Source organism: Oryctolagus cuniculus, chromosome 8 (assembly GCF_051225735.1).
Source record: "Oryctolagus cuniculus isolate XC-2025 breed Fujian yellow rabbit chromosome 8, ASM5122573v1, whole genome shotgun sequence".
Taxonomy (NCBI): domain Eukaryota; kingdom Metazoa; phylum Chordata; class Mammalia; order Lagomorpha; family Leporidae; genus Oryctolagus; species Oryctolagus cuniculus.
The window spans coordinates 126440439-126464640 of NC_142874.1; the positions used below are offsets into that span (position 1 = coordinate 126440439).

Here is a 24202-nt window from a genome sequence, read left to right on the forward strand (position 1 = left end):
GTTTACATATTTATATGAGAATACCATGAAACACTAAATTATACACATTACTTTAGCAAAATGGATGCATGTGTATTATCAGATTCTACCCAAAAAATGCCCTGAACCAGGCTAAGAAACATTATCATGTTCTGTGTCACAGAGACTGCAGATGCAAGTCACCTCTCACTTGCTGCTGCTAGGGTCACTGCTCTAAAATCTCTTACATAACCCAACAGCCTTACACAAGCATGTCAGAGAATATGAGAGAGGTGGCAGCACTTAATCATAAAAGAGACTCCAGGGGTCACCAGTGAAGCACAACTGATAAGCCGCTGTCCGCAACACTGGCATAAGTTCAAGTGACAGAAGTTCAAGTCCTATCTGATCCATTTCTGATTGAACTCCCAATAATGTCCTGGGAAGGCATAGAAAGATTGCATGAGTATTTTAGGGCCTTGTTGCTCAAATAGGAAACCCAAGGAATTCCACAGTCTCATGGCTTCAGCTTGGACTTAGTCCCCAGTTATGAACATTAAAGGAGTAAACTGGTGGATGGAAGGTGTCTTTCGCTATTTTTCCCTCTCTCTGTAAGTCCTTAAAAATGTGGGGGAGTCTCTAAACACACTGATATACACAGAAGGTCATCTACCTTAACTTTTTCCAAATGCCATTTCAGTGTACAGATCTGATTGAGATATATTTACTATGACTAATTCAGGTTATATTTTAACTATATGATGAATTTCTTCATGGATTCAAGTTTGACTAGCTAAGAAAGGAAAAGCAATTGGAGAGGAAGCACTGCACTTCACCAGGATGTCTGTGAAATGCATTTCAATTCTACTGCTGCTGCTACAGCTGAGCTGCTGCTTCAGCTCTGGGAGTTGTGGGAAGGTGCTGGTGTGGCCTATGGAATTCAGTCACTGGATGAATATGAAGACAATCCTAGATGCACTTGTCCAGCGAGGCCATGAAGTCACTGTCCTGAGATCTTCAGCTTCTGTTGTAATTGGTTCCAACAATGAATCGGGAATTAAATTTGAAACTTTCCATACATCCTACAGTAAAGATGATATCGAGAATTTTTTCATGGATTGGGTCTATAAAATGATAAATAATGTGTCAATAGAGAGTTACTGGGAAACATTTTCATTAACGAAAATGGTTGTTTTAAAATATTCTGACATTTGTGAAGACATCTGTAAAGAAGTCATTTTGAACAAGAAACTCATGACAAAGCTGCAGGAATCAAGATTTGATGTTGTTCTTGCAGATCCTGTTAGTCCTGGTGGTGAGCTGCTGGCTGAGCTACTTAAAATACCCCTTGTGTACAGTCTTCGTGGCTTTTTTGGCTACATGTTGCAAAAGCATGGTGGAGGACTCTTACTGCCTCCTTCCTATGTACCTGTTATGATGTCTGGTCTAGGCAGTCAAATGACATTCATGGAGAGGGTACAAAATCTGCTCTGCGTGCTTTACTTTGACTTTTGGTTCCCAAAATTTAACGAGAAGCGATGGAATCGATTTTACAGTGAAGTACTGGGTAAGTCATCTTTTTAATTGATCCTAACTTTTGTGACTTTGAATGTGAGCTTGTATGAATGCAAAATCAAAGGAATTCATCTTTTATAGGTAAAATAATGAAATAAAAATATAAAAAGATTTGTCATTCTCACAAATGTAATGCAATAGTGTTTACATCACAGGGTCAGTTTAAGCCAATGGACCATCACTAGATTAGGGTGTTCCAGGGCGGCATACAACCACAAATAGAAATACGGAGGATTTCACCAAGCTTTTCCATGCCTATTTTACTCTACATTTTCCATGTTTGATTCTATAGTGCTCTATTTTAATGGTTACTTATGATTATGAGCCTATTGAGGTGAGATTCTATGTTTATTATTCCCTGGTATTGTCACACACATACACACACACACACACACATATATATAATGAGAACCATGCATAAATTTTACATGTAAATTATACGATGCCTATAGAACATATTCGGTTTCACACTGTGTACTTTATACATCATTCACTGCATAATTCCAACGCCTTTCAGAATTTGACATAATGTACTTCACATCACATTTCCCTCACTACTCTCCCTCTTCTTTCTTTTTCTCACATTCAGGAAGACCTGTTACGTTCTTGGAGCTAATGGGGAAAGCTGACATGTGGCTCATTCGAAGCTACTGGGACTTGGAGTTTCCTCGGCCACTTTTACCAAACTTTGATTTCATCGGAGGGCTCCACTGCAAACCTGCCAAACCTCTGCCTCAGGTAAGTAAGTTCCTGTGTGCTATATTTGGTTCGCTTCGTATTTTACGTGGAAATGGCTCTGCATTCTTCATTTACAACATTTGATTCAAATGGAGAGATATAGGAAGTGGTGCAAAAATCCTTCCAGGGGGAAATTCACATGAGGGGACTTAAAAGTTCATGGAAATTTGAATAAGAAGCCAATGTACACTTTCCATGGACAATTTAAAAAGTGCTTGTATTTCAACACCATCACAAGTATCCAGAATTCACCTTCATTACAGAGTAAAATGCAATATCTGGGAGACTTTGAGACAAGACTCTGTTAAATTAAGGTCTTCATTATTCAACACATAAGAAAATACAAGTCACTTTTTTGATGTATATTCATGAAGTAACTAGATATAACAGAAGCATATGTTGGACATATACAGAAGCAAGGTAGACACAGTGTCTGCTCTCCTCCATCTCCTTTAGATCCTTTTAGGATACACTATGAGCAAATAATTAAACTTCAGTGGAAATATTTAGATTGGAAAGGACAGTGCTGGGAGAGTATCTAGTAAGGATCATAAGAGATGTCCAGGAGCCACTGATAAAGGTGAAATATGAAGGATGTGCAGGAATAGGTGTAGAGAAGAGGGAAGAAGAAATATACAAAAAAGGGCTTTTTTTAAAGATTTATTTATTTCAAAATTAGAATTACAAAGAGAGGGGCAGACATACACACACATGCATACAGAGTGAGATACAGAGATCTTTAATCCACTGGTTCATATTGCTATTCGTTGTTGTTGCTGACAAGTAGTAATGTTTCCCATCTCTATCTGTGCAGTTCTTGAAAAAATTTTTAAAGGTTTAAAATTGTACAAGACTTTCTTCAAACAAATAATTGATATGAGTCTAGTAAATGCATGGATTATTCACAAAGTTGTGAAAAAGACAGGAAAGATTTCTTAAATGTGTTAGATTTAAAAAGAAAAAACTGCTTAACATACCTAAAATTATTTAAATCAGGACATTTCAAGAGGAAGAAAGTATAAAATGCTTGGACCCTTTACTGTCTAAGATGATTTGACATGAGAACTCATATTATTCAAAATTGGTAAGACCAATGACACTGTCCAAACAAGCTGTGTCACATGAATCCAACAACATATTGCCATAAATGTGATGGAATGCTTTCTTAAAGTATTTTGCATCTTTGCACTGAAAATAATTGTACTAGTAATGAAAGTCATTTATTTGCTATTATGCAATACATGAAAAGTTTCATATTTGTCCAATGTCCTATTTATAAGGTGACCTACATATGAGACATTGTTCTATTGTCCTTTCACAATTACATTTTTATTCTTAATAATAATAAAAGATATAACTCTCAATTATGGTTTCCAACATTTTTAATGCACCAGTGTCAATTCTGTTCAAATATTTGCAGAATTCAGGTTCTCAGACTTCATGGATTTAGTTGCATAAACAATATTGAAACCAAATACAGAATTCTGAAACTTAATTACATATTCTGTTAAAGCATCTGTTTCCCCTACCAACTTACTTTTATTAATTATCATAAGCTAATATAATCTCTATCCTTTTGTAAGAGAAGACAGAAATTTAACAAATAACATAGAATAACTTAAAAGAATACACTTTGGTTTTATAAGACATAAAAGGAACTAGTAAGTGCCAGATCAGTATCTGTAGCATTTATTTATAAGAATACATTTTTAGTAACCTAAACTGAATATTAAGGAATGATTAAAATTTATATATACACAAATATATGCAACACATACTTATCACACCATTATAAATTGTTCCACCAAAGAACTTTTAATAACACTAAATCAGCTAAAATAGAAGGGTTAGTTGCAAACAGAAGAACAAAGAAGATAAAAATATCACATATTTTCTGTAAAATACAAGATGAATATAAATTGGGATTTCAGTGCTCTAAACACGTATCACATAATGTCCATAGGGCATGGAGTTTTAGTTTGGGAAGAGAAAGGGTTTTGAGACCCTGATAACCAACAATGCTGCTCTTTATGACAGACCCAATTTTCTCTTCACAGGAGATGGAAGACTTTGTGCAGAGCTCTGGAGAAGAGGGAGTGGTGGTGTTTTCCCTGGGGTCCATGATCAGTAACCTGACTGAAGAAAGGGCCAATGTGATTGCATCAGCCTTTGCCCAGCTGCCACAAAAGGTCAGAAATGTGCCCTAAGGGCAGGCAACCGCTGAATGAGCCTGCTAAACTCTGCAAAGTGTCTCATTACACATATTCCTATGTGAAGTGGAGATACTTATGATATCTTTAATTTTCTTCAGACATCTGTTAAACTCTTCCTTCACAGGTCCAAAAATAGCACAGAGTATATTACATTGTAGATAACTTTGACATTGACATTTTGATCAGAAATGTACCTAACAGGTGAATTGTGAAACCTTGGAAAACTCAATCATTTAGCAGGCAGATAAAGAGAAATCTCTGAATTCTACCCTGCTGTTGGCTTCTTTGCCTTGTGGGATTGTGAAGCCACTGTGTACACTAAAGCTGTATTCAGACAGAAGCTGAGTTTTCATTACTGACTGCACTACCTCAATAACATTAAGGGAATACTGAAACACATCTTAAGAGCATTATAAAGTTTAGGATTCTGATATAATCCATGCCTCTTTACTTTCCATAATTTGTATGTAGGGGTATTTAAGATACTAATCAGGAGCCTATTCAGAGAACAGAAGTCCAGAGCTAACAAAGCCTGAATCCAGCTATGCACTCATCTACATAGATTTAGAGAAACAGAAAAATTAATCTGCCTCTCACTACTGGACCCTAGCAGTGGCTTCGCAGAGAGATAGAAGCAGAAAAATTGGAGATGGGTCCTGTTCTGAAGGCACCTGTTGTACTTTATAAAAAGATCACTCCACAGAACTGTGATCCTAACTCATGAGTGCAATTCCTCTGGATTGAGGATGGAGATGGCAGTACAAGAAGGAATCATTTCAAAGTGAGCCTGACACGTGATGGAGTTCCGATGTCCCCTTCTTTAAGTAATAGTAGGAACTACATTTCTGATATATACAAGACACCTTTGAACTCTTGGTATTCAGCAACTACTTTTTAGCTTTCTAGCTGATAAATCCCTCTAGTAACTCCCTATGTTAATATCACAAAGAGAATCAGAAATTACTTTACCTCTCCTAAAGCAAATAGAAATGGTACACTCCAGTTTATGAGGATAAATACTCCAGTTTATGAGGATAAATTCAGATTTCTAACATCAGTACCTTATTTTGGTAGCTGACATGGAAATAATCTGGCTATAGTAGTAATCAGCATTAACAGCTGTCAATGCTTTCAATACATCGTGGAAAACCTAATAGTCAGTTAAATAAAATTTAGCGTTATCACAATAATGGACATTTTCAGACACTGTATGCTTATGAACTGACTCTTTCTTCCTATATTAAAAGAAATTCCAGTTCTAGCAGTAGCGATACTATTAGGGTTTCATATCAAAAATGTATCTTAAAATTTTTACATAACAAATTAAATGTAGTTCCTCAGTGCCAACCTATTTTATTTCTCAAATTAAAAGATGACAAATTTTCTGGGCCTGAGCGATTGCATAGCTGGTGTAGCCACTACCTGCAATGCCAGAATCCCGTGTTGACTTTGCTTTGGGTCTTGGCTGCTCCACTTCTGCTCTGGCTCTCTGCTGTGGCCTGGGAGGGTGATGAAGAATGGCCCAGGTCCTTGGATTCCTCCACCCGTGTGGGAGACATGGAGGAGGCTCCTGTCTCCTGGCTTAGGATCTACTCAGCTCTGGCCATTGCACTTCTCTGGGGAGTGTACCAGTGGCTTGAAGACCTCTCTCTCTCTGTCTCTCTCTCTGCCTCTTCCACTCTGTAATTTTGCTTTAAAAATACATGAATAAATCTTAAAAAAAAATCAGATTCTCATAAAAAAAATGGAACAGTAGATGCAAATAAAACCTTGTTTCCATTTTTTAAATTTAAAAATGTTAATAGGTTTGGAAGATGCGTCTCACATGGTGAACACAAACACATGTACAAACAAACATACACGCACATATCTATATATCTCTATCTATATAGACTTACAGATATATAGATGATGTAGATTACATGTAAACTGGTAATGAGTTCCTCTTTTTTTTTCTTTTTTTTTTTTTTTTTTTTTTTTGACAGGCAGAGTGGACAGTGAGAGAGAGAGAGACAGAGAGAAAGGTCTTCTTTTTGCCATTGGTTCACCCTCCAATGGCTGCCACAGCCAGCACGCTGTGCCGGCACATCATGCTGATTCGATGGCAGGAGCCAAGTGCTTATCCTGGTCTCCCACGCGGGTGCAGGGCCCAAGCACTTGGGCCATCCTCCACTGCACTCCCGGGCCACAGCAGAGAGCTGGCCTGGAAGAAGGGTAAATGGGACAGAATCCGGTGCCCCGACCAGGACTAGAACCTGGTGTGCCGGCGCCGCAAGGCGGAGGATTAGCCTAGTCAGCCATGGCACCAGCCAGTTCCTCTTCTTTCATTTGAATGAATACCACCTAATAATTTCTTAAATACTTGAATTCATCACACATCATCGTACTTGGGTTATATCCTATATGTCACACAACATGAATACATTCCAAATCTGACTGAATGCAGCAAGAGTACATGAGACATGAAGGCTTTCATCATTTAATTATCATTACTTAATTTCTCTTACCCTCTATTCTTTGTCATTCCAATCCAAGGTATTTAAGAGTGATCTCCCAACCTCCTTAGAATTTTAACATGCCATAATTAGAAATCCAATTCATGAAATTGCTATTACTTTACCAAACAGGTTCTTTGGCGATTTGAAGGCAAGGAACCAGACATGTTAGGATCCAACACTCGGCTCTATAAGTGGATCCCCCAGAATGACCTTCTTGGTAAGACTCTGGAGAACAGACACTGAAAACACTAGTAACAGTCGATCAAGATGAGAGTAACATAACAGGGGATTCCAATTCAATCCCATCAAGGTGGCATGTACCAATGCCATCCCACTAGTCCAAGTGATCAATTTCAGTTCACAATTGATCATAATGAAAGGACTAAGAGTCAAAGGGATCACATAAACAAATCTAGTGCCTGCTAATACTAACCGATAGAATAAATAAAGGGGAGAGCAATCCAACATGGGAAGCAAGATACACAGCAGACTCATAGAATGGCAGATGTCCTAAACAGCACTCTGGCCTCAGAATCAGCCCTAAAAGCATTTGGGTCTGGCTGAAAAGCCCATTAGAGCATTTCAGGCATGGAAAGCCAAGACACTCTGGAAAAAAAATAAAAAGGACCTAAATGAAAGATTGTTAGTGAGATCCCAGCGGAAAGAACAGGTCTTCAAAGAAGGATGTCCCTTTCTCTGAAGGGAGGAGAGAACTTCCACTTTGACTATGACCTTATCTAAATAAGATAAGAGTTGGAGAACTCAAAAGGCTTCCATAGCCTTAGAAACTCATGACTGGAGCACAGGGAGATTTCTGATGCCATAAACAGGAGTGTCAATTTGTAAAGTCAACAACAGGAGTCACTGTGCACTTACTCCTCATGTAGGATCTCTGTCCTTAATGTGCTGTACATTGAGGCTTAATGCTATAACGAGTACTCAAATAGTATTTTTCACTTTGTGTTTCTGTGTGGGAGCAAACTGTTGAAATCTTTACTTAATGTATACCAAACTGATCTTCTGTATATATAGAAAATTTAAAATGAATCTTGATATAAATGGAAGGGGAGAGAGAGCGGGAAAGGGGAGGGTTGCGGGTGGGAGGGAAGTCATGGGGATGGGGGAAGCCATTGTAATCTATAAGCTGTACTTTGGAAATCTATATTCATTAAATAAAAGAAAAAAAAACTAAAGAATCAACCAAATGGCTTTGCAATCCTTGCCCAGTCCTAGGGTAAATGTATTATAAGATTTGGAATTTTATGATACAAAATTTGTAGGCCCAGAATCAAAGTATCCTTATTTTCAGTGTATGTACCTCTCAGAGAGAATGTCTCAGTAATTTCCAGGGGGGAAGGCGTTTCACTGAAGGGTTCAGATGCTTTTGGGACACATGCCTCCTATACTGGAGTTCCTGGATTCAAGTTCCAGCTCCAATTCTGATGCCCACTTCCTGCTGACTCACCCTAGATGAAGAAGGCAGCAGCTGATGGCTAAAATATTTGAGTCACTGGCAGCCACACAGGAGTTCTGGATTGAGTCCCAGCTCCTGGCTTCGGCCTGGCCCATTCCCAGCTGTTTGGTGCATTTGATGAATGAACCATAGTAAGATCTCCTTCTCTCTTTGTTGCTCTAAGGACTTCCCTTGCACTGTGTGTGTAAGTGTATGTGTGTATGTGTGTGTCTAGTGCTTGATCTGTTTCTTACAAACATATTAATTAAATAATAATAATCTCTTGGCTTGTCAGATTGAATTCTAATTCAAACATTACATTTGTCATCTGCCTTTTCCCCTAATATAGAAATTTACAAATACCACCAAAACTAATACCCTTCTGTTATTATGCATAATTCTATGTTTTCTGTGGGAAACATCAACAACCTTTAAATTAAAGTAATAAGGAATTTCAAGATAGCGTGTGGGCAACCTTCTACAACCTATAAATCACATTTAGTGATGGCATGGTTTCTTGGAGAGAGCATGTTCTAACAGGCACTCGACCTTTTAATTTGACACATATACAGTTCCTTTTTTCCAGAATGTACTCGTTCATACCCATTTGGCAATCTTGCATACAGTACAAGCCTCATGTCACACACCACCTCTTCCACGTGACATTCCCTTACCTCCCCAGTGCACTTAGGTGCCTCTTTCTCTTGATCTAAAAGCTATTTAAATTCATTTTCATTGACATTGATACTGTGTTGTTAGAGTACACTGCGCTTTTAGTGCCTCATATTATACATTTCTCATTTCATTTGTAAGATTTATAATTAATAATTTTCTAAAAATCACTCAATTCCAGGTCATCCAAAAACCAAGGCTTTTATAACTCATGGTGGAGCCAATGGTGTCTTCGAGGCAATCTACCATGGCATTCCCATGGTGGGCATTCCTTTGTTTGGAGATCAACTTGATAACATTGTCTACATGAAGGCCAAGGGAGCAGCTGTTAAGTTGAACTTGAAGACAATGTCCAGTGCAGATTTGCTCAATGCCTTGAAGACAGTCATTAATGACCCTTCGTGAGTATTACTGTTTCTTTAAAATTACACAGTGTTTTCAGATCAATTTTCAGTGGAGGAATAAGGACTCAATTCTAATTTAGAACATGAACATCAGATTGAGTACAGATTTGCTTAATGCTAGAGGATAATCATCAATAATTCACTGGGAGTATCACTGTAACTTTTTGTGATGGATATATAGAATGATTTTCAGAGGCTTAATAACAGTGCACAAATTTTGAATTAGCCAATGATTGAAATGTGGAACATCAATGAAGAAGGTTAACAGAGGATGACAAGGAAGTATTAGGAACAGAGTTGCAGCCAGGAAGCAGGAATGTTATAATTGTACAAACTTACGATCTTCACAGTTACAATTTTCTTTCAGCATAAGAACTCTTAAAATTGTATTTCAAAATCAATTTTGTTGTGTTGATACAAGATATAAAACCTGATATGTGGAATACATATTAATAGTAAACAATAGTGTACCAGTATATGTGCCATTATTTCATATATATATTCATATAGTTGTGTTTTAAAAAAATTATTCTGATTTGTTTTCAGTAAATCTGCATGGAACTATCAAATCATATTTTCAGTGACACTCCAAGGTTCTCAAATTTTCTAATCTAATGCTGCAGTGCTGTCACGGATAGATAGTAGCAACTAGGATTTTCAAGTTTACTCAGTTAAAACTTCCTGAACACAAAGGAGATATTTCTGTTACATATGGGGATATTCTTAGGTCTATGGCTGTGGTTATTGCTGTCCTACCTGGAAGATTATAAAATAAAGATTTAACTGATTTGCAATACAGAAGATGGAATAATCCTTTTTTTAAAGTAGAGATATTTTCTTCCAACATTATTTCATCTAACAATAAAAACTGAGATCACAGAAATTTGAAAAAAGGTCAAGAAAATGTCAGTAAGAGTCAGGATTCAAAGAAAGGCAATATGTTTTCATACTTTCATGGCTTTAATCATAACTTCATTCATTAAAGATTATTTTTTTTTGCCATGCAGAGTTAGGCAGTGAGAGAGAGAGACAGAGAGAAAGGTCTTCCTTCCATTCGTTCACTCCCCTAATGGCCTCGACAGTCAGCAATGTGCCGATGCAAAACCAGGAGCCGGATACTTTCTCCAGGTCTCCCATGCTGGTGCAGGGACCCAAGTTCTTGTGCCATCCTCCGCTGCCCTCCCGGGCCACATCAGAGAGCTGGACTAGAAGAGGAGCAATGAGGACTAGTACCCAGTGCCCCAACTTGGACTGGAACCCATGGTGCTAGCGCTGCAGGCAGAGGATTAGCCTAGTGAGTCGCGGCGCCGGCCAATGATTAACGTTTCAACACTATACCAACTCCTGGTTGATACCAACTACTTATTAACATTGTACAGACATTTACTTAACCAATGTGACGGACCAGCAGCCTACATTTAAAATTTTGAACTATTTTGAACATTGTATGTCAGGTCCATTCACAATTGCTTACTGAATAATGCCAGCTCCACATCTCAAATAGTTTTGTTGTTGGTTTTGCTTGTTTTGCTTTCACTAGCTTCCCTTTATCCAGAGGACGTAACTAATTTCAAATTCTAGACTGGGATGTTAGAAATCCTGGATCTTTCCAAACCTCTCTCTGCATCTTCACATTTTATGTATTCAACAAATTCCAGCCTATAAATGTAAGGTCTCTATAATGCCTTCTGAAGAGATAATTTTTCTTCTACATTTTCTTGACACTCATCTTTCCCATCTACATGAAAAGTATAGACCCACAATTCCTAGTTCACTCTATAAGATGATGTCCATTAATTTTCCTTCAGCTATAAGGAGAACACCATGACGTTATCAAGAATTCACCACGATCAGCCCATGAAGCCGCTGGACCGAGCAGTCTTCTGGATCGAGTACGTCATGCGCCACAAAGGAGCCAAACATCTCCGGGTTGCAGCCCATGACCTCACCTGGTACCAGTACCACTCTCTGGATGTGATTGGGTTCCTGCTGGCCTGTGTGGCAATCACTACTTACCTTATCATGAAATGTTGCCTTCTTGTTTATCGAAATGTTCTTGGGGCAGGAAAGAAGAAAAAGAGGGATTAGAGCTTGTTAATTTCTGAGGCTATTAATTTACCAGAGTTGAAATCATTCCTTTGATATCAAAGACTATGTATCATTGTGTGGAAGATGGTCCTTCTCATTTGGTCAGACCTGTGCCTTCCTGATTTTTCCAGATGTTTTATTCTTGATTAAACCTTTAGAAACACACAACTCAAATTGCACAGATCCTCAAGTAATACTACTTTAACCACAGCACTGAAAAATGAGACTCACTGGCACTTTAACCTGGTGGTGGTTGAGGAGTGAAGCCTGAGGTGTTCATGTGTATTTCCAGAAACATCATCTATTGAATTCCATACAATCAAGTAGAACATTCGTATCCAAACCAAAGAAAACCAGAGCCAGATCCTTGTAAAGGGGGGTACACAGATTTTACCAAGATTTCCATGAATCTAGAGAGATTCCAGGATAAACTGACCTGAACTTTAACTAACTCAAAGTGACTATGATATTAAAAAAGTTGAAAAGTGAGGGTTGAGTAGAAAGAGTGTGAACCACAAGTAAGAAAAGAATTTTGTGTAAAAGGAACATTAGAGAAGAATGAAGTAGAAAATCACTAAAAGTGATTATCAAGGTATGTTAGAAAAAGTCCATTTTGTAATTTGACAGAATTGTGTTTTCCTCAGCAAAAACCAAGACATGATGACAGGTTCACTTGTAGGGATATAGCACGTGACTCAGGGCAGATGCAAGACTGAGCAACATTGCTCAAGTCTTTTAGCACGGTGCTTAGGATGCTCTTTTGTACTACATGGGGTTCACAGTTCACATTTCTCCTGAAATACAAAACATGTCATCAAGAAAAATTCTTTTTTGTTTAGACGGCCCTAACACTTACTAATTAAATCTGTGTAATATCCTGTAAATTATTTGGTTAGAAAGGTGAGATATATTTTCTACACTATGTCTTGAAAATGCTTGAGTTACAATGTTTGCTTTATTCAATATATACAATGCTAGAGTTCCCTCCTCCTATAGGAAGATTTCCATTACTTCGCCCTGCCTTTTCAAATCAGATACTTCCAACTAATTTAATAACCAGGACACTGAGGATATGGAAACTAGAAGTTTTTTTTAATGTAGTCTCCCCTCGCAGTACATCCACATGCCATTGTGGATGGCATGAAAAACTACTTATCATGCACACCAATTTTAAAACCTATTTTGGAGAAAGTTGTTTAAAAGTAAAAATATCTCCATGTCTTGCCTTTAAACATTGTTAACCAAAGCATTTGGACACAGAATGCAGATGGAAAAGTAAACAGAGAGAACAAAGAAAACAAGTGGATGACACTTTTTAGCCTGACAAGAGATGTTTTTAACATTCATGTGGAACAGAAGCCTGCATAAGATTTGCAAGCGCTCTCTACACTACAAAATAGTTTTTAACAATAATTGTTAATGTAACTACCTGTGATAATTATGTCCAGAATAATAAATGGACAAGTGCTTTCTTTTATTAAATTTTTCATTAAGGTATTGTTAGAAGAGGGGAAACTTATACATGTCCATTGTCATGAATAATGAAGTTCTACATACATTGCCAAAGAAAAATTCAAGTATCTTTCTATATACTCATGAAGTAACCAATACAGATTCATTAATGATGTTGTTAAAACCGAGCTTTGTTTTAAAATTGAGTCAGAGAAATAAATATATTTGAATATATATGTATATAAATATATAGTGGTGATCTAAGCAGTTTTGTCAATTGTTTTATTATTTGAGAAATCTTTTCACATGAAGCAAACTACATAGACATAATTAGGATATATGCAGACATGATACACTTAGCAGTGGATCATAAAAATCCAATTAAACATTAAATCTTCAAAATCATAAAATGGTTTCTATGTTTCTTGTTTCAATATTTATTGATTACTATAAAATTCAAATGTTTTAGTATTCAAACATTTTAAATATAGTCAAGTCAGATTGATAGAATCGGAAAAACAGAACTTGTACAAAATTCTTCATTTTTATTACTATCTGTGTATTTCTTGCTTATATCAAATACACTACTTAAAGGTATGAACAGGCAAACTCCACAGAACCTGGAGGAATTTCAATAAATAGTGAACTTCATCTTGCAAATGATATGTTCTTAGAATATCTCTGTCAGAGACTAATTGTATAACTATGAGACTTGTCATTTAATTTCATATAGAATTCAGTGCTTATTAAAGTATATGTAATACAAATACATTAACTAGAAGTCTTCTTTGTATATTAGTAAGTGTTTTACTTAATATTATTGAGTATATTCTTTAACATAAGTTCTTAGAAGCCAACAATAATAACAAATTTAAAGAGTGGAGCCTTGGAAGAGATGTGTCTTCCTGCATCTAACAATTGAAGTGACACTCTAGGGTCCTTGGTTGATGAAGCTCAACATTCATCCAGCTGACAGATACAAAATATTTACAGGGTCTAGATTCAATATCACAAAGTTATATTTGAGGCAAAGACAAAACAAATGAAAAAGTTGGTACAGCAAACAACAAAATCTCAAATTTCTCGTTTACTAGCAGCTCAGATATGGTAGACACCTTTGGGCACTATATTGTGCTGGGATACATATGAGTAAGAGAAATGAATTCTTCAAAGGGACAGCATACAGAGGTTCTGAAAAGCATGAACATAGAATTAGTTCTTTGAGTGTGAAGTCACAATGCTAGTCACTTCCCTGATGTTTACATATGTAACCAGAATTGGCATAATGACATGATGCACTTTTGGAGTCAGTAGTAAATATCTCAATCTTGGTTAAAAAGTGTCTATTCTGTTTTAAACAGAATTCTATTCTGTTGTTTAACCCTTAGATTTTCCCTTTTCTATAATATATACAGAAGAGAGAGAGGAATTTTAGAAGAAAACCTTGGCCACTTCCAATATGAAAACTGAAATATTCCATGAAAAAGCTCCAAAGTAAAATAAGGATTAACTAGAGAAAACTGTTTTTAAGGACAATCATTAAAATTCTATAACCATTGTTCTATAAACACACAGCAAATAGAGAAGCATTTATTAGGGGAAATATAAGAAGCAGGTAAAGCCTTTGTCATTTAACTGGGACTTGATCCTGTTAGCTTCAGTGGTGGTCCTGTTTAGCTTCAGTCCTATTGGTCAAGGGGTCTGACTCCACCATCCCTCCCCAATCCTTGGGCAGCATGGAACTAGGGAAAGTTCCATGTACTCAGCTGTCAGTGAGAGTAGAACAGGAAAGTAAATACATGACTTGGTACTGGAACTTAGTATAGCCCTGCCAGAGTAAAATAAAACACTGAGAAAAAAAAAGAGCAACCACTGTCTCCAGCTGAGTGACTCTAAAAGAAACTTTCAGACCCAAATTAGCACTGGCAGTAACCCTGACCCCTAGTGTGTGGGATGGACATATATTCCCGATATGGTCATATCACCTGTGGCTGGCTGCAGGTGCCTTAAGCTGCAGATAGACTAAAGCAACAGGGAGATTATATCACATGGGCCACTCATTGTCTTACCTCTGTGCTGCCCTGGTCTCTGGGCACTGTAGGGTTTGGATCTGATTCCGTTTTGTGCCAACCACAGTGATCATGAGATTAATCATTGTATCCTTTCTTCAACATCAGACAGCACAAGAAATAGTCACTGACAACTTAGAGGAAATTAAGGAAGGTGGGTACAAGTCACTGCTTAGGATCCAAGAGCTGAGTCCTCCACAGTGAGGCCTAGTGCAAGGAGTATCCCATGGTTCCTGCCTGCAGGCCAACGACTGTGTGGGGGGCATTCAGAACTGCCTGGCTCAAGCGTAGTCTCAGACCAAGCAGAGAGCAAATCCATTTATTACAGTAATATCTTCCTGTTGAATTGATCCCTTAATCATTACATAATGCCTTCTTTGTCTCTCTTAATAGTTTTTTAATTAAAGTCTATTTTGTCTGATTTCAAAATGGCTACAACTGTTCAATTTTGTTTTCTGTTGAAATGGAATATCTTTTCCCTCCTTTCACTTTCAATATGTCTGTATCTTTGCTGGAGAGATATGTTTCTTGCAGGCAACAAATAGATGCGTCTTGTTTTTTAACCATTTAGCCAGTCTGTATCTTTTAATCAGAGAAATTTATGCCATTTATATTCAAGATTATTATTGATAAATAGTCACTTGGCCCTGCAATTTTTCTATAAATACTCCTATTGTTTGCTTTGGATTTCCTTTGTACTTTAACTGGGAAATTTTCTGTCTTCACATTTTTTCTTAACGATGACTATCTTTCTGAGTTTCTGTGTGTAGAACACCCTTAAATAGTATTTGTAAAGTCGGACTGTGCAAATTATTCCAATTTCTGTTTGTTATGGAAAATGTATATTTCACTGTCATTCATAAATGAGAGCTTTGGGAGCCAGCGCTGTGGCGTAGCAGGTAAAGCTGCCATCTGCCGTGCCAACATACCATATTGGCAACAGTTCAAGGCCCAGATGCTCCTCTTCTGATCTAGCTCTCTCAATGGCCTGGGAAACTAGTATTAGATGGCCCAAGTCCTTAGGCCCCTGAACCGTTGTGTGAGACCCAAAAGAAGCTCCTGGCTCCTCATTTTGGATCAGCCGAACTCCAGCCATTTCAGGCATCTGGGGAATGAACAGCGGATGGAAGACACCTTTCTCTCTTTCTCTTTGCCTCTGCTTCTCTGTAACTCTGCCTTTCAAATAAATAAATAAATCTTTTTTAAAAAAGTTAAAGGAATACCTGATTTGCAGGTTACAGTATTCTGAGTTGACAATTCATTTTTATAAACTTGGCCTTTATCTCTCCATTCTCTATAGCCTGTAGGATTTATAACGGGAAATCAGCTGTCAGTCAAATTGGAGATTCTCTGAAGGTGTCTCTCATGAACACTTCAAAAACTTGTCTTTATTCTTCACCGTTGTAAGTTTGCCTACAAGGCTAATGCTGTAGCATAGCAGGTAAAGCCACCACCTGCAATACCAGAATCTCATATGGGAGCCAGTTTGAGACCTGGATGCTCCACTTTCAATCAAGCTCCCTGCTAATGTGTCTAGGAAAGCAAGAGGCTGATCCCAGTCATTAGGCACCTGAACCCATGTGGCAGACATGGAGAAACCTCCTGGCTCCTGGCTCCTGGCTCCTGGTTCCTGGCTCCTGGCTTCAGATCAGTAAAGCTCCAACTATTGCAGCCATTAAGGAGTAACCAACAGATGGAAGATCTCTTTCTCTCTCACTCTCTCTCTCTCTCTCTGCTTGTAACTCTGATTTTCAAATAAATAAGGCAATCTTTAAAAACAAAAAAAAAGAAAATTTGACTACAGTATGTTGTGGCCAAGATCTTTTTTGATCATGTCTACTAAGAGTTCTGTGTGCCTCATATACCTAAACATCCCATTCTTTCTCCAAATTAGGGAAGTTTGCTGTCATTATTTCACTGAATATATCCTCTAATCCATTCTCTCTTTCAACACCTTTAGGAACTCCTAAGATCTATATATTGGGTCATTTGATGGTATCCCATAAATCTTAAATATTGCATTAATTTTTCTGATTTCTTCTTTTTCCTCTTCTTTTTTATAAATTTTTTTGTCTGACTGAGATGTTTCAAAGATTTGTCTTCTAGCTCAGATATTCTTTCTTCTATCTCACCAAACCTGTTGTTAAGGCTTTCTACTGTATTTTTTTACTTTTTTTTTTAACTTTTGTTTAATGAATATAAATTTCCAAAGTACGGCTTATGGATTACAATGGCTTCACCCCCATACCGTCCCTCCCACCAGCAACCCTCCCCTTTCCCACTCCCTCTCCCCTTCCATTCACATGAGGATTCATTTTTGATTCTCTTGATATACAGAAGATCAGTTAGGCATACATTAAGTAAAGATTTCAACAGTTTGCTCCCACACAGAAACATAAAGTGAAAAATAATAGATGATTTTTTAAATGATGAAGAAATCAGATCAGACCTATTGTCATGTTTAATCCCAGTGAGAGTCAAGTTGGGAATTGATAATTTCTTCTTTTTATTTTTTTTAACAGAAGATCAGTTTAGTATACATTAAGTAAAGATTTCAACAGTTTGCTCCCACACAGAAACACAAAGTGAAAAATACTATTTGAGTACTCGTTATAGCATTAAGCCTCAATGTACAGCACATTAAGGACAGAGATCCTACATGAGGAGCAAGTGAACAATGACTCCTGTTGTTGACGTTACAAATTGACACTCCTGTATATGGCATCAGTAATCTCCCTATGCACCAGTCATGAGTTTCCAAGGCTATGGAAGCCCCTTGAGTTCTCCGACTCTTATCTTGTTTAGACAAGGTCATAGTCAAAGTGGAGGTTCTCTCCTCCCTTCAGAGAAAGGGACATCCTTCTTTGAAGACCTGTTCTTTCCACTGGGATCTCACTCACAGAGATCTTTCATTTAGGTGTTTTGTTTTGTTTTGTTTTGTTTTGTTTTGTTTTGTTTTTTGCCAGAGTGTCTTGGCTTTCCGTGCCTGAAATACTCTCATGGGCTTTTCAGCCAGATCCGAATGCCTTTAGGGCTGATTCTGAGGCCAGAGTGCTGTTTAGGATATCCGCCATTCTATGAGTCTGCTGAGTATCTCGCATTCCATGTTGGATCACTCTCCCCTTTATTTATTCTATCAGTTAGTATTAGCAGGTACTAGACTTGTTTATGTGCTTCCTTTGACTCTTAGTCCTTTCATTATGATCAATTGTGAACTGAAATTGATCACTTGGACTAGTGAGATGGCATTGGTACATTCCACCTTGATGGGATTGAATTGGAGTCCCCTGGTATGTTTCTAACTCTACCATTTGGGGCAAGTCAGCTTGAGAATGTCCCATATTGTACATCTCTTCCCTCTCTTATTCCTACTCTTATGTTTAACAGGGATCACATTTCAGTTAAATTTCAACACTTAAGAATAACTGTGTATTAATTACAGAATTAAACCATTCATATTAAGTAGAACAGACAAAAAAAACTACTAAGAGGGATAATGTATTAAGTTGTTCATTAACAGTCAGGGCTATGCTGATCAAGTCACCGTTTCCCATAGTGTCCATTTTACTTCAACAGTTTTCCTTTTTGGTGTTCAGTCAGTTGTCACCAATCAGGGAGAACATATGGTATTTGTCCCTTTGGGACTGGCTTATTTCACTCAGCATGATGTGTTCCAGATTCCTCCATCTCGTTGCAAATGACTGGATTTCGTTGTTTCTTACTGCGGTATAGTATTCTGAAGAGTACATATCCCATAATTTCTTTATCCAGTCTACCGTTGATGGGCATTTAGGTTGGTTCCAGGTCTTGGCTATTGTGAATTGTGCTGCAATAAACATTAGGGTGCAGACCGCTTTTTTGTTTGCCAATTTAAATTCCTTTGGGTAAATTGCAAGGAGTGGGATGGCTGGGTCGAACGGTAGGGTTATATTCAGGTTTCTGAGGAATCTCCAGACTGACTTCCATAGTGGCTTGACCAGTTTGCATTCCCACCAACAGTGGGTTAGTGTCCCTTTTTCCCCACATCCTCTCCAGCATCTGTTGTTGGTAGATTTCTGAATGTGAGCCATTCTAACTGGGGTGAGGTGGAACCTCATTGTGGTTTTGATTTTCATTTCCCTGATTGGTAGCGACCTTGAACATTTTTTCATGTGCCTGTTGGCCATTTGGATTTCCTCTTTTGAAAAATGTCTATTGAGGTCCTTGGCCCATCTCTTAAGTGGGTTGTTTGTTTTGTTTTTGTGGAGTTTCTTGATCTCTTTGTAGATTCTGGTTATTAACCCTTTATCTGTTGCATAGTTTGCAAATATTTTTTCCCATTCTGGTGGTTGTCTCTTCAGTCTCCTGACTGTTTCTTTTGCAGTACAGAAACTTCTCAATTTGATGCAATCCCAAATGTTGATTTTGGCTTTGACTGCCTGTGCCTCCCGGGTCTATTCCAGAAATTCTTTGCCTGTGCCAATATCTTGAAGGGTTTCTCCAATGTTCTTTAATAACTTCATGGTGTCAGGACGTAGATTTAGGTCTTTAATCCATGTTGAGTGGATTTTTGTGTAAGGTGTAAGGTAGGGGTCTTGCTTCATGATTCTGCACATGGAAATCCAGTTTTCCCAGCACCATTTATTGAATAGACTGTCCTTACTCCAGGAATTGGTTTTAGATCCTTGATCAAATATAAGTTGGCTGTAGATGTTTGGGTTGATTTCTGGTGTTTCAATTCTGTTCCATGGGTCTATCCATCTGTTTCTGTACCAGTACCATGCTGTTTTGATTAGTTAGTTGGGCCAATGAGGTGTCAATTTTGTTTATTTTTTGTTTATTTTTTCAAAAAACCAGCTCCTCGTTACATTCTTCCCAGCAGTACATGGAACCTTCTCTAGGATTGACCACATACTAGGCCATAAAGCAAGTCTCAGCAAATTCAAAAGAATTAGAATCATACCATGCAGCTTCTCAGACCATAAAGGAATGAAGTTGGAAATTAGCAACTCAGGAATCCCTAGAGCATACACAAACATATGGAGATTGAACAACATGCTCCTGAATGAACAATGGGTCATAGAAGAAATTAAAAGAGAAATCAGAAATTTTCTGCAAGTAAATGAGGATAACAGCACAACATACCAAAACTTATGGGACGCAGCAAAAGCAGTGTTAAGAGGAAAGTTTATATCAATAGGTGCCTACATCAAGAAATTGGAATGGCACCAAATAGATGAGCTTTCAATTCACCTCAAGGATCTAGAAAAACTACAGCAAACCAGACCCAAATCTAGTAGGAGAAGAGAAATAATTAAAATCAGAGAAGAAATCAACAGGATTGAATCCAAAAAAACATTACAAAAAATCAGCCAAACGAGGAGCTGGTTTTTTGAAAAAATAAACAAAATTGACACCCCATTGGCCCAACTAACTAAAAAAAAGAAGAGAAAAGACCCAAATTAATAAAATCAGAGATGAAAATGGAAATGTAACAACAGACACCACAGAAATAAAAAGAATCATCAGAAATTCTACAAGGACTTGTATGCCAGCAAACAGGGAAACCTATTGGAAATGGATAGATTCCTGGACACATGCAACCTACCTAAATTGAACCAGGAAGACATCAAAAACCTAAACAGGCCCATAACTGAGACAGAAATTGAAACACTAATAAAGGCCCTCCCAACAAAGAAAAGCCCAGGACCAGATGGATTCACTGCTGAATTCTACCAGACATTTAAAGAAGAACTAACTCCAATTCTTCTCAAACTATTCAGAACAATCGAAGAAGAGGGAATCCTCCCAAATTCTTTCTATGAAGCCAGCATCACCTTAATTCCTAAGCCGGAAAAAGATGCAGCACTGAAAGAGAATTACAGACCAATATCCCTGATGAACATAGATGCAAAAATCCTCAATAAAATTCTCGCCAATAGAATGCAACAACACATCAGAAAGATCATCCACGCAGACCAAGTGGGATTTATCCCTGGTATGCAGGGATGGTTTAATGTACGCAAGACAATCAATGTGATACACCACATAAACAGACTGCAGAAGAAAAACCATATGATTATCTCAATAGATGCCGGGAAAGCATTTGATAACATACAACACCCGTTCATGATGAAAACTCTAAGCAAACTGGGTTGGAAGGAACATTCCTCAATACAATCAAAGCAATCTATTGAAAACCCACAGCCAACATCCTATTGAATGGGGAAAAGTTGGAAGCATTTCCACTGAGATCTGGTACCAGACAGGGATGCCCACTCTCACCACTGCTATTCAATATAGATCTGGAGGTTCTAGCCAGAGCTATTAGGCAAGAAAAAGAAATTAAAGGGATACAAATTGGGAAAGAATAACTCAAACTATCCCTCTTTGCAGATGATATGATTCTATATTTAGGGGATCCAAAGAACTCTACTAAGAGACTATTGGAACTCATAGAAGAGTTTGGCAAAGTAGCAGGGTATAAAATCAATGCACAAAAATCAACAGCCTTTGTATACACAGACAATGCCATGGCTGAGGAAGAACTTCTAAGATCAATCCCATTCACAATAGCTACAAAAACAATCAAATACCTTGGAATAAACTTAACCAAGGACGTTAAAGATCTCTACGATGAAAATTACAAAACCTTAAAGAAAGAAATAGAAGAGGATACCAAGAAATGGAAAAATCTTCCATGCTCATGGATTGGAAGAATCAATATCATCAACATGTCAATTCTCCCAAAAGCAATTTACAGATTCAATGCAATACCAATCAAGATACCGAAGACTTTCTTCACAGATCTGGAAAAATTGCTGCTGAAATTTATGTGGAGGCACAAGAGACCTCAAACAGCTAAAGCAATCTTGTACAAAAAAAAAAAAGCTGGAGGCATCACAATACCAGATTTCAGGACATACTACAGGGCAGTTGTAATCAAAACAGCATGGTACTGGTACAGAAACAAATGGATAGACCAATGGAACAGAATTGAAACACCAGAAATCAACCCAAACATCTACAGCCAACTTATATTTGACCAAGGATCTAAAACCAATCCCTGGAGTAAGGACAGTCTATTCAATAAATGGTGCTGGGAAAACTGGATTTCCATGTGCAGAATCATGAAGCAAGACCCCTACCTTACACCTTACACAAAAATCCACTCAACATGGATTAAAGACCTAAATCTAAAACCTGACACAATCAAGTTACTAGAGAACATTGGAGAAACCCTTCAAAATATTGGCACAGGCAAAGAATTTCTGGAAAAGACCTGGGAGGCACAGGCAGTCAAAGCTAAAATCAACTATTGGGATTGCATCAAATTGAGAAGTTTCTGTACTTCAAAAAAACAGTCAGGAGACTGAAGAGACAACCACCAGAATGGGAAAAAATATTTGCAAACTATGCAACAGATAAAGGGTTAATAACCAGAATCTACAAAGAGATCAAGAAACTCCACAAAAACAAAACCAACAACCCACTTAAGAGATGGGCCAAGGACCTCAATAGACATTTTTCAAAAGAGGAAATCCAAATGGCCAACAGGCACATGAAAAAATGTTCAAGGTCGCTACCAATCAGGGAAATGCAAATCAAAACCACAATGAGGTTTCACCTCACCCCTGTTAGAATGGCTCACATTCAGAAATCTACCAACAACAGATGCTGGTGAGAATGTGGGGAAAAAGGGACACTAACCCACTGTTGGTGGGAATGCAAACTGGTCAAGCCACTATGGAAGTCAGTCTGGAGATTCCTCAGAAACCTGAATATAACCCTACCGTTCGACCCAGCCATCCCACTCCTTGCAATTTACCCAAAGGAATTTAAATTGGCAAACAAAAAAGCGGTCTGCACCCTAATGTTTATTGCAGCACAATTCACAATAGCCAAGACCTGGAACCAACCTAAATGCCCATCAACGGTAGACTGGATAAAGAAATTATGGGATATGTACTCTTCAGAATACTATACCGCAGTAAGAAACAACGAAATCCAGTCATTTGCAACGAGATGGAGGAATCTGGAACACATCATGCTGAGTGAAATAAGCCAGTCCCAAAGGGACAAATACCATATGTTCTCCCTGATTGGTGACAACTGACTGAACACCAAAAAGGAAAACTGTTGAAGTGAAATGGACACTATGGGAAACGGTGACTTGATCAGCATAGCCCTGACTGTTAATGAACAACTTAATACATTATCCCTCTTAGTAGTTTTTTTTGTCTGTTCTACTTAATATGAATGGTTTAATTCTGTAATTAATACACAGTTATTCTTAAGTGTTGAAATTTAACTGAAATGTGATCCCTGTTAAACATAAGAGTAGGAATAAGAGAGGGAAGAGATGTACAATTTGGGACATGCTCAAGCTTACTTGCCCCAAATGGTAGAGTTAGAAACATACCAGGGGACTGCAATTCAATCCCATCAAGGTGGAATGTACCAATGCCATCTCACCAGTCCAAGTGATCAATTTCAGTTCACAATTGATCATAATGAAAGGACTAAGAGTCAAAGGGAGCACATAAACAAGTCTAGTACCTGCTAATACTAACTGATAGAATAAATAAAGGGGAGAGTGATCCAACATGGGAAGTGAGATACTCAGCAGACTCATAGAATGGCGGATGTCCTAAACAGCACTCTGGCCTCAGAATCAGCCCTAAAGGCATTCGGATCTGGCTGAAAAGCCCATGAGAGTATTTCAGGCATGGAAAGCCAAGACACCCTGGCAAAAAAAAAAAAAAAAAAGAAAAAAAAAAAACCCTATATGAAAGATCTCTGTGAGTGAGATCCCAGTGGAAAGAACAGGTCTTCAAAGAAGGATGTCCCTTTCTCTGAAGGGAGGAGAGAACCTCCACTTTGACTATGACCTTGTCTAAACAAGATAAGAGTTGGAGAACTCAAAAGGCTTCCATAGCCTTGGAAACTCATGACTGGTGCATAGGGAGATTACTGATGCCATAAACAGGAGTGTCAATTTGTAAAGTCAACAAATCTTTTAGATAAACTGGTGCCCTGTAGTTAGGTGCATATACATTGATAATTGTTATATCTTCTTGTTGTATTGATCCCTTCATCATTA

General features: G+C 37.8%; 1 protein-coding gene across 1 annotated transcript; it reads left to right on the top strand.

Moving 5' to 3' along the window:
- The first annotated feature begins 759 nt into the window (after positions 1-759).
- LOC138843074 (UDP-glucuronosyltransferase 2B13) lies at positions 760-13813 on the top strand. Its single transcript, XM_070047221.2, has 6 exons — positions 760-1525; positions 2123-2271; positions 4329-4460; positions 7112-7199; positions 9289-9508; positions 11320-13813. Exons 1-6 carry the CDS (start codon positions 799-801, stop codon positions 11597-11599), a joined length of 1596 nt encoding a protein of 531 aa, XP_069903322.2. The 5' UTR covers positions 760-798; the 3' UTR covers positions 11600-13813.
- The last annotated feature ends 10389 nt before the right edge of the window (positions 13814-24202 follow it).